Source organism: Phymastichus coffea, unplaced genomic scaffold, assembly GCF_024137745.1.
Source record: "Phymastichus coffea isolate CEN01 unplaced genomic scaffold, Cenicafe_Pcof_1.1 PCOF00040, whole genome shotgun sequence".
NCBI lineage: Eukaryota > Metazoa > Arthropoda > Insecta > Hymenoptera > Eulophidae > Phymastichus > Phymastichus coffea.
This window is the reverse complement of record NW_026706851.1, coordinates 2,395,490-2,415,781: the sequence shown is the minus strand read 5'-3', so window position 1 is coordinate 2,415,781 and position 20,292 is coordinate 2,395,490. Positions and strand designations below refer to the sequence as shown.

Sequence of the window (20,292 nt, the reverse complement as noted above, 5' to 3'; positions counted from 1 at the left end):
CAATCCCATGCCATGGTCTGTGACCATTCGGCGAGGTTTTTCAGCTCCTGATCTTAAAAACTCACGAATCCAATAACTAATAACGTTAGCATAATTTCGTTCGGAGATCATTTGAGATAGTGGTACAATCTTCTTTTCTACGTGAGTAGTCAAGATTGTTAAAAAGATATGTCTATCTTTTGGTCCTAGTCTTTTGATTGATCTACAAACTGATCCTGTAGAGTCAGATGATATGGAATTTTCTAAATTCTTCAAAGTATCATTATAAAGATCAACTTATTGTTAGGACCAAAATAAAACAAAAAAGGAATCGTATCCAATGTCCCTAATGTAGTGCCCATAGGGATTATTCACTTTTAAATATGCAAATGATTCAAATAGAGTCTGACCTTTAATGATTCCCAATTCCTCATTTTTGGCATCTATTCTTGCTTTTTGAAGAGATGGTAACTTGTAGAGCTGTGGAGGGTTGGTATTATTACTATTAATAAGTGTTTTGGTTTTTTCTCTTTGCCATTTTCTTGGTAATTGGTGCAATAATTCTTTTTTTATTTCATCTCTTTTTGGTCCGATTAGGCGTCTACAATTACTATGTGGTATATTAAATTTCATGTTATTTGCAACAACTTCAAAAAAAACAGGTCCCAAAGTTGGCTCATTTATCAAAATTATTGTTAAACTTATTTTGCATTCATTGCAGGATCCTTTTGCGGAGAAAAAGTATTTCTTACCTACGTGGTGATTGTGAAAATAAAAAGCACAAGGGATTTTTTTATTTTTGCTTATGCTTATTTTCCAAATTTTCTGCATTAAAATATCACCCCAACCTTCTTGCATGATTTGTTTGACAGTACCATCTTGGAATATTTTTTCAATTGGCTTAACTGATGTTCATTCGTTTTCGCTAAGAACTATCTGGAATTCGAGTGTACTATTATCTATTGTTAATACTTCATCGACAGTTTTTTCATTACTTTTCTTGATTCACAAATCAATAACTTGTTTTCAATTAGATCAATTTTATCACTTATATTAAATTCTTCTTTGCCAGTTTCATATGTATTATTTGCAAAATTTATGCCTTTTGTTTCATCGTAAAACGTTTTTATACCATGACGATTTTGTAGCACCATTAAATAAATACTCTTAAAATTGATATCGTCTTTAAAAGCACTACTGATATCTTTCCACACTTGATTATTTTTATCCTTTAATTTATTAAATTCATTATAAATAGCGTGATCTATAATTTCATTTTTAATTACTACTGGCAAAATCGATGGTTTTCTTCCAACCATTTTTTTAATAAGGAAATTAAAGTTATTTTATAAAGAACAGGTATTTTAAGAACAAATTAAACTCCACAATTAGTTTATTATGCAACTATAATCTTATTACCATACTTTTATTATGCAACTATAATCTTATAACACAAATTTTGAACTATTTAAAATATTATTATCACTATACTTAATAACAACTATTTATTACTTGAAATCACTGTTACACTAAAGCATGCCTTTCATTAATATTAAATTTCTTTCATTAATATTCAATTGAAATCACTATTACACTAAACGATGCCTCTCCTTCAATAATATTCGTACAACACAACGTATTCTTTTGCGTACAGAATATTCGCATTCTTTCGTTTTCAATTGTTTTAGTACGTTGATTCTAAAAAATGTTTTGCTGAGAAGTATTAAATTACATTATATTTCAATATCTATAATATATATTAATTTAATTAATTATTATGTTAAAAAAATTAATACTTTCATTACTAATACAGTTATTGTTAAAAAAGTGATAAAAAATTTTTTAATACAAGCTGAAGCATACGATTTAACTATTGAAATTTGCGCGCCAAAATTCAAAATTCAAACGCGGAAATTTTGATTATGCTATTACAATTTTTCCTAGCAGGCTTTAATTTAAAAATTAAAATAGGCGGACCAATGTAAATGATCTGATAATGATAATGATCGTTCTCTTCTTACAACTAAGAATATTGGAAAATATAAAATTTTTTATTACGTAAAGGGTAATATAATGGTTATCTTGAGTAAAAAAATAGCATTTGTTTCTAGATTCGAAAAAGCTACAGAAATAGAATTCAACTGGAAATTTTTATATAATGTATAATTTTCATTATTATCAATCAATAACATATTTATTATCATTATAAATGCAATGCAAGGCTGTTTATTCTCTATGGTATATAGTTCAAGAATTCAGGATAGAAATATAATAAAGAGCTTTATTATACTGTCAGATTATTAAATTAGATGTCAAGTCTTTTCTGTCATCTATCAAAAATGTCAATCAAGCTTAAAAAAATACTACTACAGTAGTTGCAGAATTAGGTAAGAATATTCATATACACTACTTCTAATCTATCTTTTAACAAAATAAATGGTCTAATTATTTTTTAACAATTTCAGCAGAAAAACTTAAAGGAGAATCTGAATATGTTCCTAATAGAGAGCAGATAATATAGTGTATAATAGAATGCAAAAAGAATAACAAACGTAAAGATGTAGTACTCCATAAGAACCAAATATTATAATAATAATCCAGAGGAAAAGATTTTTGCAGAGAAAGCTACTTTTAGCTTTGAATTTTCCATTGAGAAAGATTCGGATAACGATCTTTCTCGTGCATAGAAGTAAGGTGATTATAAAATAATGACCCCATACAGGCGAGTGTTATTATATGAGTCTTCAAAGTTACAGCAGATAATTGACAAGATAAAGACGCAGCTTGCGTCATAATAATTTTTACAAATGAACTTCATATTCTAAATAATTGTGATGGAAATCAATATATTTTAATGCAAGCGAATTTTTGTAATACTTGGATTGCATATTATAAGACAGTCACGAGTAGGAATAATGTTCTTATTTTTCTATTTTACACGACGTCGTAGATTATAAAAATGTTCATATTGTATCGATGCTTAATTATTACTTCTTATTGTCTACTACAAAGCTCACGTTATAATGGCTATGATATACAACCAATATTGTTTCTTGAATGAAAATTGTCTATTTATATATTTTGTAACGGGGTAAAACCGTTTAATTATTTTATGCGCGTAAATACTCTAAAAGGACGCGCGTAATTAATTATGCTCAGTATACGAAACGGAGAGCATGTAAAGATAGTCGCCAGTCAACCAGTAATTCGTCTTATCGAGGAAGGTGTAAATAACCTATAATCAATCGGGAGTGAGTGGAAGCTATAAGATATGAGAGAATCAAAGAAAACACTTGTTAGTAATATAAATTGGATCTTTTATTATCCCTCATACTCTACAGAAGGTCGGCCCGCGCGTTTGTTTACGTTCACGCTCACTCATCGGCAACACGCTTTGCTGGTACGCTCGCTGTTCTTCGTTAATAGAGACGCTATTACATGCACGCTTTGGGAATGATATTTATTCGTCAATTAGATAACCGCGATCGCGAGTTTAAGCTGGCCAGCTTACCTTATATTTGCAGGCGATCGGAGAAGTCACAAATACCTCGCACAGAGCGGAACTGTTTTTATTGTTTCTTTCGCGAGTCGCGAGTTCGCGCACGTTGTGGTTTCGCCCTCGATGGCGAAACCTCACACACATTTCCGACAGCTCGTGCTCTCCTTCCTCTGCAATCAAGCCAGTGGATGTCTGGCACCTCGGGGTAGCTGTCACGGCTATCTGACACAAGCTGAATATCACTGATCTGGCGTGTAGTCGTCAAGGACACGTGAATCGGCGATAACAATAGCGAAAGAGGGCGGACACTATGATGGTCTAAGCTTCACTAGTTCGATTTCAATCGCGCGCGTTCCGTCTGCTCGCGTGCCGAATTCCTTCGTTACGTATTTTGTCCCCCCGACAGGTGCTGCCCTCACAGACAGCAATTAAGTTAAATAATCAGCGCTAATTTGACGTTTACCGTCACAATTTATATAATAAAGAATTCAACATTAAATAAAATTCGGCAATTCTCACAATCATTTTCATAAACATGATATTTATAATGTGTACTGTAAAACCTATGTTTAATTTGGAACAAGATACAGTGCCGGTCAGCCACTTTTACCCCCCCACGGGCAAAATCAAGCCAACTTCAAAGTTTTATATCTCTGGTAGAAATTAATGTACAGAGACGCGCGTGGGTGCGTTTGAAAGGTCTTTCGGAGAGCTTCCAAATGATATGACTCACGGTTGCCATCGATTGTTTTTTTAAATTTTGCAACAATTATGCAAAATTGAAAATTCTGAAATTTTTTTATTATTTTTGACAATTAGCCAATTTTGGAAAAAAAATCGTACGAAAATTTGAAGTACACCATTTTTTAGCTATTACCAAGCCCTATCTGAATCACTCATCAAAAATTTATTTTCGTCAAATATGACGCGCGCACGGGCATTTTTTCCTGGAAGTGACAGTTTTTTTCAACATTTTTTATCTCCGTCAAATTGTAACAATCGAAAAAAATTTATAGGAGAAAAAATGTTTGTTTTTTCACGTAAAATACTCCAATAATTTTTTTTTTCGGTTTTTCGAAAAATTTTTTTTTTCGGTTTAATTAAATTATTTTTCAAGGTCGAAAAAAAAAAGATTTTTTTTTTTATGTAATTTACGATACTTGTTATGTAGTATTATTGAATGGCTGGAAAAAAATTTTTTTTGTGGTTTCTCATCTTTTTAGCGTACCGACTGTGAGAAAAAAAAATTGAAAAAAACCGAAAAAAAAAATTTTTCGAAAAACCGAAAAAAAAATTATTGCAGTATTCTACGTGAAAAAACAAACATTTTTTCTCCTATAAAATTTTTTTCGATTGTTACAATTTGACGGAGATAAAAAATGTTGAAAAAAACTGTCACTTCCAGGAAAAAATGCCCGTGCGCGCGTCATATTTGACGAAAATAAATTTTTGATGAGTGATTCAGATAGGACTTGGTAATAGCTAAAAAATGGTGTACTTCAAATTTTCGTACGATTTTTTTTCCAAAATTGGCTAACTGTCAAAAATAATAAAAAAATTTCAGAATTTTCAATTTTGCATAATTGTTGCAAAATTTAAAAAAACAATCGATGGCAACCGTGAGTCATATCATTTGGAAGCTCTCCGAAAGACCTTTCAAACGCACCCACGCGCGTCTCTGTACGTTAATTTCTACCAGAGATATAAAACTTTGAAGTTGGCCTGATTTTGCCCGTGGGGGGGTAAAAGTGGCTGACCGGCACTGTATGTGAATTTAAATCGATTAATTCTACTCGAATTTCTTCTTTACTTCAACCAGCAATAAAGTGCTACAGATAATGGAGAAAATAGCCGATGGAATAGGAACGGTTTATTAGCAATTTTTTATGCAGTTTCTATCATAAAATTTCGTACTAATGAACTGTAATGAAGATAAAACTTAATGATTTGTTACTGCTATATACTTTAGATTTTTCATACGTGCACAGTTTTGAATGTAGGCAGTAATTTCGAAAAAATGACGACCCTTGCTTTACTCATCAAAATGCCTGCGCATTTACTTGATTCTTACAGCACAATTTTTCACCGACTCAACAAACATAGTGATGTAATATATATATTTCATATTGATAGGATTGAAAGTAAATGTAATGTAAAATAGTAGATTTTCATACACGTTTATTTTTTAAATCAGCTTATTTATTAAAATTAAACGAAGGTTCTATTAAACATAGTCTGCGTTTTAATAAATCTGTATTTTAATTATAGCATTAATAATAAATCCGGGTTTATAACACGTTTTTTTTTATTGTCTATTGTAACGAGCGGGCTCGTTAAGAAATAAATGAGCGATATTTGAAATAGCGCGCCATGCGTAAAAGACCCGCGCAGCGAGAAAGAGAGAGAGGGATAGCTACGACACGCGGGCTCTTGAGAGAACACGTGAAACCGGCAAACGGATAACACGCGCTCGGAATTCTTCTATTTTCTGTGTGTGAAAAAAATCGAGTGGAGAATCGATCCCGTGGGCTGACCAGCGAGAACAGTGTGGAGCGAGTGCTGTGAGTGCACGGAAAAATCGACAACGAGCGAGGATCAACGGGGGCCGATTCAAGGCTATCACATGAGCCGAGGGGTTCGACACGTCGTCCACCACCCATAAGAACCGGCCGAGGACACTCACCCCCGATGACCCTGGGCGACGTCGGTCGAATAGCTAGGTTCGAGACCCAAGGCGTAGCTGTCTGCAGCAGCGTTCGCCCGCGTAAGTCTCCTTCGTTGTAACAGTATTGCGTGCGAGAATTCCGGGAAGCAAGCGTATGTAAACAGCGTCGGCTGCGTGCCATTCGTAATCGTATTTTCCGTCTCTCTCTCACGCGTACGTATAATTAAGCTGTGCGTCGCGAATCTCTCGGGCAATGTGGAATGTGCGCTAATGTGAAAATAAGTAGTGAATAAATTCGCTGGAAATATGTTAAGCAAGTCGGCAAATTCATTCGATAGTCCCGAATTTTCTCTACGTTCCCTTCTCCCTCGCAACGTTTTCTAAGAACCTTCGACCATCGCTTTTCTTTGTTGTTTCGTGCTTTCGCGCTCGTTTTCAGGTTGCGCGTCCAGCACAGAGCTAGCCAAAAGAGGAAAACAGCGGTGACATATAGATTTTGCTAACGGACGACGATTTACTTCCGAAGAAATCAACAACCGTTACACTATTAAGTATAAAAACCAAAAAGTTTTGCTAATTTGAATTCCCGTATCACAACGGAAAAAAAGGATTTATTCATCATCACATGAAGGTACAAATTAAAATATTTGTTTTTAAATGTAATGTAAATTACCAGGCATACCTTTGAGTGGTTTTTTTCCGGAACTGCAACATTTTCTCGTCAAGAGAATCGATTTTTAAAGATATGATTTTCTGGCTTTTCTGCGCTTTTTAGATGAATACAAATTACAAAATAATTTTTTTCCAATGGTACAATTAGTTTCAAGTTCATTAACATTTTCTTTTCGTTCAATTGAAGTATTTTTGCGCCGTAAGAAAATTTTTTTAATATTTTCGCTGCAAAAATCTTATCGTACTATAGCGACGCATGCGCAAGACGTATTGTTATATGAATTTTCATGCTCTACTACGAAAAAAGGATTTATTCATCTTCACAGGAGGGTACAAATTACAATATTTGTTTTTAAATTTAATGTAAATTACCAGGTATACCTTTGAGTGTAAGATGTCTTAATGCTGTCTTCAAAAGGTGACATGAAGTCAACAACAAGATTACTTTTTTATTTGTTTTTAATGCAGGGTATATAGGTTTAGTTATAATTGAAAAAAAGCTATAAAATAAATTTAATAATCTTTATTATAATAAATTTGTATCTTATACAAACAGAATATGTTTGAGAACAAAGCACATGAAACTTTTTTCAGTGGTCGCTGATTAGCACTGATGAAGCATAAATAGAGCGACGTTAAATAAAAAAAAAAAAAAAAAAAAAACAAACAGAATATACAAACGATCTAATAGCATTTGCTTCTACATATTTTTTTGATTACAAATATCGAACCGAGTTTTCCTATCTCAAATCAAACAATTATTTTCCAGGCCATATAATTAAATTACATAACAAATGAAACACATCATATAACTTATTACAGTTTTATGTTATAACCCAAATAAACTAATTACTGTATAAAGAACACGTTCAACAATTATGCTTCCATCTTACCTATATAGATTATAAAATTATTATATATAATAAACTAGTTTCTATACGTTTCAGTTTACAATATTATTTGACCAGTAACTCATATCACATTTACATAACCTTCTAAATACGAGCGAAAAAATTACATTAATAAAATTATTTAATAAAATGCGCTTGTAATGTAAATTGTACCCTATTGGAATTTCCCACATGGGAACCTACATGGGATCTTATGCGGGATCCCGCATTGGATCCCATGTGGGATCCTTACCGGGAATTTGATAGGATTTCCCACATTGGATCCCACATGGGATCCCAAAAAATTCAGAAAATCTTCGCAATCCCACATGGAATCCCTCATAGGATCCCACATGGGATTCCGCATGCGGTACCAAAAAAAAATTATTGATATAAGCGTATTTTCATTGATAATACCTCGAATAAATATTTTCAACATGCAATAATACTAATAATCACAATTTTAACTCATTACATTTTATTTTCTTAATGAAAAATCGAATTACAAATTTATTATTCAATAGTATTAAGTTGGAACTTATATCACTTTTAATATTCATAAGCTTTAATGCAGATACCAAATAAATTGTTTTTCTTTTCATCTTCGTGCGTCTTGTATGGCGTAGCCGATATGTCGCTTGTATAATCCTTTCCAAGTCGCTGCCATAGCTCTAGTAGGATCGATGGCGTTGCAGCGTTTCATCAAGAGAACTGTAAGAAGAATAATATTAATTGGAAGCAACTATTAACACAGTTAACTTTAGTAGAATAACAATATTTTTATAACCTTTGATAATGCGTAATTCTCGACGGAAAATACATTTATTTGCCAATTCATGTGGTTGAAATACACAACGAAAATCTGCGTCGAAATATTTGAGGTTGTTGTTGAAGCGTTTATTTCAACCACATGAATTGGCAAATAAATGTATTTTCGAGATAAAAACAACGGTAGTAGTTAATGACAAAGAAAGACAAGAAATGTCCCGTCGAGAATTACGCATTATCAAAGGTTATAAAAATATTGTTATTCTACTAAAGTTAACTATGTTAATCGTTGCTTCCAATTAATATTATTCTTCTTACAGTTCTCTTAATGAAACGCTGCAACGCCATCGATCCTACTAGAGCTATGGCAGCGACTTGGAAAGGATTATACAAGCGACATATCGGCTACGCCACACAAGACGCACGAAGATGAAAAGAAAAACAATTTATTTGGTATCTGCATTAAAGCTTATGAATATTAAAAGTGATATAAGTTCCAACTTAATACTATTGAATAATAAATTTGTAATTCGATTTTTCATTAAGAAAATAAAATGTAATGAGTTAAAATTGTGATTATTAGTATTATTGCATGTTGAAAATATTTATTCGAGATATTATCAATGAAAATACGCTTATATCAATAATTTTTTTTGGTACCGCATGTGGAATCCCATGTGGGATTCCATGAGGGATCCCATGTGGGATTGTGAAGATTTTCTGAATTTTTTGGGATCCTATGTGGGATCCAATGTGGGAAATCCTATCAAATTCCCGGTAAGGATCCCACATGGGATCCAATACGGGATCCCGCATAAGATCCCATGTAGGTTCCCATGTGGGATCCCATGTGGTATCCCATGTGGGAAATTCCAATAGTGTAATAGCATGAATATTTTATATTGATAAAAATTAAAAACTTCCAATCAACAATTAAATATATAAATTATACTTAAATTTATACTTTAAGAGCTGAATAAATTATTAATTCTAGAAATATCAAGGAATTTGCAAACAAAATGTAATTAAAGCTTGAACTCAAAAAAAATAAAATAAAATAAAAAAAAAAAAAAAAAAAAAAAAGCTTGAACTCGAACAAGATGATCTACATGGATTTCCGCTTATTCACGACGACATGCCTGCTGCCTCTGCTGCTGTCTTTCTAATTGCCTTCGGGCGCTGGAGATTATATCCGACGCTCTTCTTACCCAAGTTCCCATGCATTGTTGAATCTGAACTTTATCTTTAAAGACACTGTGCTCTTGCAAATACTCTGGAAAAACATTAATTATTTTTTACACAAATAAGTAACTATTTCAATTGTGAAGACAGACTCTATTCTAATATTTACCAGTAATAACTTTAAAGATACACTGAGAAATAAGTATGGTTGAATCAACAACAGACGCTCTGTTAAAATGGAGCAACAAAGACTCCTTCGTTGTTTCAAGACACCCGATATATCAGTTTTACAGACGCCCTTCTGTTGAATTGATACATGTACTCTGTTCATTTGATAGAACCTCCGTTGAGTCGATGTCATGCATGGCTTGCTTTAACGTAAGGTTATTGGTTCATTCATTTAAAACTTTTTTTGTATCAACCTAACGAACTAAATTCTCTATAAAATTTTTTTTTCTAATCTGAATAAAATGTTATATTCGAAATGGGAGAGAGGGAGAGGTAGAGGGGGAAGAGAGGTCAGATCAGACTATTATAAACTCCACATACACACAGAATACAAATTTAAACATATAGAAGACTACAGATTATTTCGCACGCAATTCCTAACGCATACATATATATACGCTCGCAACGATCAGGAGAGTTATTCGCCAACTCTCCATTTTTTTGTATAATGGGGGTCTTAAGGCTTCTTATATACTAATGGAAAGAATTTCTATGCACTCGCAGAAAAGATAGTAAATTAAGATTAGCCACCTAGTGTCGCTTTATATTACCAACTTTTCTGCTCTAAAATTTCTAGAGCAGAAGGGATAGAAAATAATTAAATTGACGTGTGAACGGATAAAAAATACTATGGTTCCATATGTTTGTCAAAATAATTTATTCAACTAAGAATTAAACATCATACAATACGTAACATTTCGAATTGGGCATTTTCTGTAAGTTATAAGTTGCTTGTTTAGGTAAGTTATTATAAGCAACCTGGTGATATTTATTTTCGAGTTCGATCTCATATGCACAAAAATGTTGACAGTAACGGACAATTTTTATTTTTCGGCACAAAAAAATGATATCATTAGTTTCCTTGTTAACCAAAACATTAATAATTGAGGTAAATTGCACAGCTCTTTCCTCAATATTTAAAAGTAAAACCGAGTTTTCGGTATATTTAATGCCATTAACTAAAACCCATGAAATAGGGACATAGCTGCTTTCAATGTTTTTTGTTAATTTTCTTTTAAACACATTATAGTTATTTAAAAATATAACGCTTGAAAATAATTGTTTGCCACAATCGATACTTCGTTCAAAGCCGCGACTCATAAGAAAACGATAATTCAGTTCTAATTGATTTCTCACAGCTAAAGTTTTCGACGAATTAACTCTTGATGTGGTCGATTTAGCCATTTCTTTCAATGGTTTGTGTTTACCTTCAAATCGCATGCATGAGAATTGACGCAATAGACCAAGCAATCTAATAATTCGAGGATAATGTGTCAAGTGATGGTGTTTTGGTTTAAGAGACTTTTTGAAAATTTTACGATATTTTGAATGATGGCTATAAATTTCTTTTTCCAAGTCATTGATACTTCTGTCAGTGAGAACCAGAGCAAATACTAACAAAGTGATTTTTCTTAGCGATAAATACAATTTCCAAATTTCGTTTTTTTCTGGTACTAAATCGCCTATAATAAACGTAAAATTGCTAACTAGAAATTTCATCTCAGCAGCGCTCAAAATAATACATTTTTTTTTAATTTGCTCGACATTCAGCTGAGGCGGTGCGTTTGATGAAACTTTATCGCAATAATGTTCTATTCGTTTTTGGAGTACTGCAAAAGTAAAAAGGTTATCAATAAAAAGAAAATGATATAAAATATCCCCAAGTTCATATCTACATATGCCCTCAAGCAAGTCGTGCATGGGATCAAAAGAAACGCATTTAAAAATATCAAAACCTGGTATTTGAGAGAAGACGCATTCCGCTTTAACACCATTTTCTTTTGTTTTTATGTCCAATAAATGTTTTTCTGTACATCGCAACAAATCAATATTTTCTTTCAAAGAAGTCGCACAGTCTTTTTTTGTCATATAATACATTTGACAAGGAAAATTGGAATTGAAACTCTCATGAAGTCCTATGTAATATGTAATGTATGTAATTCTAAGTTATCGCCGCTTAAATTAAAGATATCGAAATATATAGTTAACAATTCACCACCTACCGTAATACTGACACCATTTTTTTGTAAATCTTTTAATTGCTCTACAACTGGATAAAACAACTATGAATGCTTTACAAATTTTTTAAATTCAGACCTACAAAGTTGTAATAACAATATATTTTCTAATTGACTTGCAAATTCCGGTGGAATTGCTGTTATACTACAATAAAGGCCATGTAATTTACTACATCCTTTCCGCGATCCTAGTGAGTTATTTATTTCAAAGTCATCGCCAAAAATAGTTAATGGAAGTACTATTTTTCCTACAAATCTACTTTTAATGTTTTTCCATCTTTGGCTTTGAAATATTGAACACAGACAATTAGATTTTTCTTTTTTTTCAATATAGTCTACAATAGAAGAATAAACCTTTGGTAGCTCTAAGAAATTTTTAAGTACTTGCTTCAAAGGGATACTAACAACATTCACTTTTATTGAAGTGTATACTTTTTTCTTTCTAATTTTTTTTGTCTTCAAAACGTTTGCAACATGAACCATTTTAGGTTCAATATAGAATAATAATTTTAAAGAAACTAATGTTTTATGATGATTTGAATAATTTTGGAAACAATTTTTCATAATATTTATAACTTTACTCAATCTATCACATTTCATCCCAGTATTATTCAAAGCTTCAATTGAATCAGCAAAATTGGTATTGTAAAAGTTTTGAAATGCAGTTATAATAAATAGTATTATTTTTATCGGTAAATTTGTTTTCGCATACAAACTAGAAATGAGCAGATCTATTTCTTTTGCAATTTTTGTACCACAATCCTTTGGCTCGCTTAAAACATTAACCATAGTATGTGGTTTTAATATCTTTGGTGAGTTTCGATTTGTTTCTAAGAGCACTTCTACATCTAACGGGATATTTTCACCATCTACGAGTAATGGAGACTTTTCTACATTTACGTCATTCTGTTTGTTTTGAACTGTTTCTAAATCAACGACCAGCGATTGATTTATCGTCAAGAAATGAGTTTTAGCGTGTTTAACAAAACTAGATATCTTACTGAAAGATCTTAAACATTTCGTTATTTTACAAGTGAATTTAGAGCAACCCTTATGAATGACTTGTAAATGTTTTGAAAAAGTTTCCATCTCGGAAAAAATTGCTTCGCATACTGGACATTCGATACCCATTTTTAAAGTCTTATAATTAAAAAGAAATAGAACTAACTATTCTAAAACGAACTTCAAATCTTTGATATAGCAGCAGAACAAAAATATCTAAATATATTTTAGGCAATTTTTTTGTTTAGAACCGGTAATGACAAATTTATGTCATTCAAAATCTCCTCAACGTTCAAAGCACGTGAGTCCCACCGAGTACGGAAGCGATATATGCCAAGTTGTAATAGTAACCACAGATGTTCACTTTGAGGTGGATACAAAGCAGAGAAAGCGTGAAAAGACTTGAAACAGCAGTCAATGGCTCCACTTAATGTTGGAATCATATATTCATTATCATCGACAATTAAATAAGATGACTCCACTTCATAGTCATTTTCACCTACTGCAATCACGTAAGGCTGCAAAGTGATATTTTTACTGGAAGCAAAAATACGCCTATCTTCTTTAGTTCTCTGAATATCACCATAACCCTGTTAATGAATAAAATATTGAATAATATAAAAATGTTGCACCATTGAATGGGAAATTTCAATAATATTAAAACCTTAACGTGGGTGAAATGCCTTCGAAACTTTCCAAGCAAGACGGCTTCCAGTATTTTCTTTTACCTTGTGATATTCTAGCAGTTGGAGTAAACATTAAGGATAATTGTAAAAGTTGAATGAAAGTTCTTGAATCTGGAAAAATATTTGACTAAATGTAATACAGCATAAATTTATATAATAAGTACAATAAGTTTTACGTACAAACATACAGACCTTGTTTCAAGTTTTCTTTTTCTAACCCCTCTTTCAATATAACACTTATATCATCATTTGGTAAAGGTCTATATTGTGAAATCTTTGAGACAAAATCGCTGAAATTTTCTATTGCATTGTCAATTGGGCATATACCACTAAGTTTAAAATCAATTTCCCATAACTCATAACCTTTTGGAGTTTTCAATATGGAATATATATCAAAAGTGCTGTTCACACGTTTCTTTGGTGCTTCTTCATTTGTTGGATGTCTATACTTATAAGTATTACTCCAATGTTCTTTTGCATCGTCCCATGGCTCTTCAAAATTGCGAAGCCAGTTTAAACTGTGCTGAACATAATCAGAAGGTTCATCCTCATCACTATTTTCATAATTTTGTTGTACACTGGCTTCAGGCTGATATATTCCAATAGGTAACCTCCTGAGATTGATGTATTTATTTAAAATCTTTCCTAAAGCTTTCTGTCCTTTATTGTTAATAGCATTTTTTTTGCAACAGAAGGTGCAGTATATGGTGGCCAATTCGTTAGGAAAAACTTCAACAATTTTTCTTCTGAGAATCATAAAATCAGGCTCTTCCAATTTTCTACATTTGAAATGATAAATCTTTTATTCGCTCTTATTTATAAAATATGAAATTATATTGTAACTGAACAATTATTGGATTTATTACCTGTTGCATAATCTAAGGACTGCACACATGACAAGATGCACTAGTTTTTTTCTTTTTGTTACATTGAGACTGCGATTATGATAATACCACTTTAATACATGTTTTCCTTCAAAAGTCTGATCCAAAATCTTGTGAATGTCAATGTTTTCTGTGACAAAGAGTCGATTAACTCTTTCATTTTCATTGACTTCTTGTAAAGGTAAGTTTGGTATTGATGTGCGTATTATACTGATAGTTTTGTCTAGAGTACTGTTGGTTTCATTTAAGTGCTGATTATTCGTTCTGGGCTCCAAGACCTAAATAAGATTTATTATGTAAATAGTGACTTAATCATCAACATTGAGAAACCAAAACTAAGTCACATTTCACTAAGCTTATTTATACTTGGTTATGTGAATGTATACTTACGCGATTAGAAAAATAATCTTGGTGTCTAGTCCAAAATTTATCCAATTCATCAGATGGAAGAATGTTTTTGGCATCAGTAAAAGATATACTTTTCAAAGTATCCACCGTTATATCTTTCGCTACAAATTTTTTATATGCACAAACTACCGTTTTACAACAAGAAATTTAATTTAATTAAAGATACCCTCAAACAACGATGTGTACTCCTCATAACCAATACGAAGCAACAAACTATACAGTCCATTTTCTGCCATGGTACTGATATGTAAAGTGCAATTTGAGTACAATTTTAATTGCGTACATTTAGTTTTGCAACTTTTATAAGGACAATTAACCGGCCGGCGTCCGACGAATGGTTTGATACTTTGATAGATAGGTATACAAGTGGCGCTATGAAAATTCTGGCGGGAAGTGAACTGCTATGCATGCTCTGTTGCATGACACTGACCTACACTAACATACTATACCTATAGGTGGATACAGATTGCTATATATTAGTTATTTATGCGTCAGTAGCATGGAGACTATAATTTTTAAAATCACTTTAAACTTACATGAATAGGTTTGCAAATATGATATTGTTCTTTCACCACTAAGACTAATAAACTAAATGATACATACAGTTGATTGCAATATAATGCTAGTCTTTCAGATAGAAGATGTGATATTAAATTCCTTTGATAAGGAAGGAGCATTTTAACGATATCAGTAATACATATTCCTAATTCCTAGAAAAATAAAAATGAATATCATTGAGAGGAAAAAGTTATGTTATAAAAATTGAATTTTTGAAAATGTTAATATCACTTTAATATTTGTCAAATCTATTTTTTGAGCAGCTCCCATGTCTTTTACAGATTTTATATACTCTTTTAATCTATGTTTAATTGGGCAAGTTTCAAACTTCTCTAATTCTTGTAACACATGTAAAAATTGTTCAATTACAGCTGTAAATAATTGATTGTTACAATGATGTGCTCCAACATTTATCTGCAATTATAAGTTTGTAGTACAAGAGAGACAGACAGATAGACGCCGACAGCGGTACAATTATTATTTTTTTGAAACTTCAGTTGATTAAATAAAATATTTAGTTGATTCAATAAAAATTAAGTTAAATCAATATCAATGCTATTGAAACAAAAACTTTTGCAGTTGTTTCAACTTTCGAGAAGCATTCGTTTTAACCACCTAAGGTCTTTAGCCATGACATCAAGTTTTCTGTTGATTCAACAAGGTTCTGATATTCTAACATATGTGACGTTAACACAACATAATTGATGTCGAAACAACAGATTCTGCTGTTGGCTTATTTTATCATAATGAATTCTACCAATTCAACAGACGAGTCTGTAAAATCATCATTCGCGCAATTGAGCCGATAGAGGGCCAGTCAAGTGAACAGCGGATTAGTTGAATGAACAGCTGATACGTTGAACCAACCATTATTTTTTCTCAGTGTATGAAAATTATAAATAGTACATTCTTTTCGAGAAGTTTCCTTTAACTGGCACCATGCCACACTATTAGCTAATTCATCCGACATAATTAGAGACATAATTTGACCTATAGTAGTTGGTAGCTGGGTACTTAAGGACGAAAATTTGGTTTCCTAGAAATTGCAACTAGTATGTTAATATAATAATATTTAATAAGGATACATATTATACGAGAATTTCCACTTACAAATTGTGATTGTATTTTCTCTGTATGCAGATGCTCGCTGAAGATACGCAAATTTTCAACACTTGTAAGAGGAAATTTAGGCAGTAAGTTATTTTCAACAAATTTTTTATTCTCGGATTGCACCAAAATTCGATTTACTTTGTCCATAAGCAAATCTAACTTAGCAGCATATTGAGCTGAAAATGTCAAAAATATAGTTATCTGAAAAATAAATATTAAAATTATAAATAAGAATTTTCCTTACTACAGCAATTTTCAGAATGAGAAATATCATCCAGCTCTTGATCCTCATTAAAAACTTGCTGCTGTTGCTGCAATAACAATTGTTGTTGTTGCTCATGCTGTCGTTCTTGATCTTGTTGCTGCTGTTGGTCGTCTTCCTTTTTTCCTTCTTCTTTATTGAATAAATATTCATCATCTTCAAGAAACGAATATGGACTTTTATTGTCTTCATCGGTGTGATCATCACCTATTTTATTACTTGTCAAGTTTTCCTTTGATTAATTGCATTGCACTCTGATTATCAACGTGTAGCATTGGTCTTTGTTTTGTATTACTGCATTAAGCTTTAACTAATCTTTCAGTCCAAACAATTTCTTGAACCGCTGTGCAAATTCTGATTCAGTGGTAGATAAAGCTACTGTACTTTGCTTCTTTGATCCCCATGAAACTACGCTACTACCCAACTTTACAACAAAACCAGATACAGACCTTCTGCTTATTTGATCTGCAGCATAGTCAGCATCACTAAAAGCAATAATTTCTCTACAGTTATTAATTTTCTTATAAACTAATCCATAATCATACGTTGCTTTTACATATTTTAGAATTCTTTTTACACCGTTTACATGTATTTGATTGGGGTTTTCACAAAATTGACTCAAAACTCCCACTGCGTAAGTGATATCCGGACACGTACCGTACGCCAAAAACATCAAGCTCCCGATGGCTTCTTTATATGGAAAATTGATTACATTTGTTTTCGCAGCTTTTTCATAAATGCTTGGTACGCTGTTCGGATCAGCTGGTATAGTACAGGCTTTGCATTTGACATATTAAATCTGCTTACAATTTTTTTTCCATACATTTTTTGATTTATGAGTACTGAATCTTTAGACAACACATTAATTTCGATACCTAAAAATATATCTAATTTATCTGTTTGAATTTCAAAATTGTCTTCCAGATATATCAAAAATGTTTTAATTTGATTTTGATTCTTGCAAGCAATAGCACCATCGTCTACATAAATTACTAAAATCAATGGATCTTCTAAATCATTGCTTATAAAAATACAAGGATCTGCTTCAGTAGGATTTAAATTAAATTTTCTCAAACATTTTACAAATTTTTCGTTCCAGCATCTCGCAGATTGTTTCAATCCATATAAGCTTTTTTTTAATAAGCAGACTCTATTTGTTTTATCTTTAAAACCTTGCGGCTGTGCCATGTAAATTTTTTCTTCTAAATCTCCATAAACAAATGCTGTAGCAACATCAAATTTTACAGAATGCATTTTTTCAGAAATAATAATAGCAAGAAAAATTCTTATAGAATTGTATCTAGCAACAGGACTAAAAATATCCTTGTAATCTATATTCTCTACTTGCAAATATCCTTTAACAACTAATCTTGCTCTAAACTTTCTAGTCCCTGTCAACTCATCTTTAGTTGCATATACTCAACGATTTGACAATATTTTCGTATTCGGCGGAGCTTCTACTAAAGTCCATGTGCCTCTTTCATTCAAAGAATCGATTTCTTTACACATTGCCATTTTCCAATCTTCGGCATTATCACTATTCATCGCCTCTTTAAAGTCTTTTGGATTATCGAATTTTGCTAAAAATAATTCATCTACACTCTCAAAATCAAATAAATAGTTGTTTACTATATCACCACGATCTGGTGGCTGCAAATTTCGAGGATTTCTTAAATTAAACCTTGGCTCATTGTTTACAACAGCATTGTTTTCATTAATGTCATTCGCATCAACATTTACATCATTAATATTTTGATTTACAGGCACTTCTTCATTTTGCATTTCAACATTTTCAACTCTTAAATCTAAATTTTCAAACACATTTTCATGAGCTATTTCTCTTTGCAAATCATTTTCACCTACATTCTCATTTTCATGGTTATTTTCAATATCAATATTTATATTAACATCAGCTTGTTGATCATTTTCATTTTTGTTTGTTTGTTCTGACTTATGAAGTATATCACAAAAATAATTATCAAATTCTGCCTTATTGACATCATAAGCTTCAAATTCATTTTTGAATAAAACATCTCCATGCATCTCTATTCTATTAGAAAAAGTTAAAATTTTGTAGCCTTTTACACATTCATCATATCCGACAAATATTCCTAATTTTGACTTTGCATCCCACTTCTTTCTACAGCTTTTATCAATGGGTGCATAACTGTTGTTCCAAAAACTTTAAAGTATGTAATACTACATGCACGATTATGCCAAATCTCATATGGAGTTTTGTTTTCAAATTGAGTCTTTCTGCTCCTATTCAAAACATACGCGGACGTGTTTACCGCTTCGGCCCATAAGCGCTTAGAGAGAAGTTTTGAGCATAACATTGTGCGGGCCGTCTCTACTAACGTACGATTTTCTCGTTCTGCCTTGCCATTCTGTTGAGGACTATACGCTATAGTACGTTCATGTTTGATGCCATGTGCAAATAAAATTTCTTTTATTTCTTTATTTACAAATTCAAGGCCATTGTCAGTTCTAAATTTATTTATTTTCATTTTTGTTTCCTTTTCAAATCTTTGTATAAAATATTTAAAATATTTAGTAACCTCAGTTTTACTTTTCAAAAAATAAAGAGTAACATATTGTGAGAAATCATCTTTCAATAATAAAAAGTACCGTGCACCACCTAAAGAATTTTCTTCCATCGGACCGCAAAGATCCGCATGTATGATTTCTCCTACTCTGCTTGTTTTGAATTCACTAAGTGGAAATGGACTTTTATATAATTTACCTAAAGCACATCCATCGCAAAAATTATTTTTACATTCATTTTTTTTTGATATTGTGGTCCTTCAAATATTTTTTCACATGAGCAAAATTTTGATGTGCTAGTCGTTCATGCCATAATTGTATCTCATCTTTTGCAATATTTTCTTCACCAATCAATACTTTTTCTACAGGTTGAACTTTAATTTTCATTTTAAAAATTGCTTCATCATCATACTTATTACCAATTGCCATAATTTTACCATTTTTATAAAAAACACATTTATTATTGTTTGACTCAAAATTCATTCCCTTTTGCAAAACTTTTCCCATTGAAAATAAATTATACTTTAAACCCAGTACATGCAAAACTTTTTCTAAATATTTACTTTCCCATTCAATATCGTTGTACGCTAAAACATCAATATTACCTTCTGCTATCGCATACAATATCTTACCATCGCCGATTCTTATAGGTTTATGTGGTATAGGTTCATATGTAGAAAACCATTTTCGCTTGTCACACATGTGACCTGATGCGCCGGAGTCGAGAAGCCACGAAGCCGATCGGTTCTCGTATTCAATCGGCGGCACGATGAGCGTCTCTTCTAGCAGCGTTGTAGCTCCTTCCCTTGATAACGGATGAAGTTCTCCTACTAGCGCGCAATGCTTCCTCCCCTATGATTCCTCAACGTTGGACTGCCCCCTCGACTGCTCTTCGCTGGGATTTGCTTCCTCTTTATTTCTCCGAAGATGCCAACAG

General features: G+C 32.1%; 1 protein-coding gene across 1 annotated transcript; it reads right to left on the bottom strand.

Annotated features, from left to right (window-relative positions):
- Window positions 1-13,353: 13,353 nt before the first annotated feature.
- On the bottom strand, window positions 13,354-15,308 carry LOC131664063 (uncharacterized). The gene is made up of 6 exons (XM_058934920.1): window positions 15,048-15,308; window positions 14,864-14,982; window positions 14,456-14,751; window positions 13,782-14,368; window positions 13,568-13,700; window positions 13,354-13,493 (listed from the first exon to the last, which is right to left on the bottom strand). Exons 1-6 carry the CDS (start codon window positions 15,115-15,117, stop codon window positions 13,412-13,414), a joined length of 1,287 nt encoding a protein of 428 aa, XP_058790903.1. The 5' UTR covers window positions 15,118-15,308; the 3' UTR covers window positions 13,354-13,411.
- Between the last annotated feature and the right edge of the window lie 4,984 nt (window positions 15,309-20,292).

Bases quoted from the DNA above. Each gene is read 5' to 3' on its own strand.
- LOC131664063 (XM_058934920.1), bottom strand. From the start codon at position 15,117: ATGGCAGAAAATGGACTGTATAGTTTGTTGCTTCGTATTGGTTATGAG. The intron at 14,983-15,047 runs GTATCTTTAATT...AAAAATTTGTAG, and splicing joins GTACACATCGTTGTTTGAGG to CGAAAGATATAACGGTGGAT. The intron at 14,752-14,863 runs GTAAGTATACAT...AATCTTATTTAG, and splicing joins AAGATTATTTTTCTAATCGC to GTCTTGGAGCCCAGAACGAA.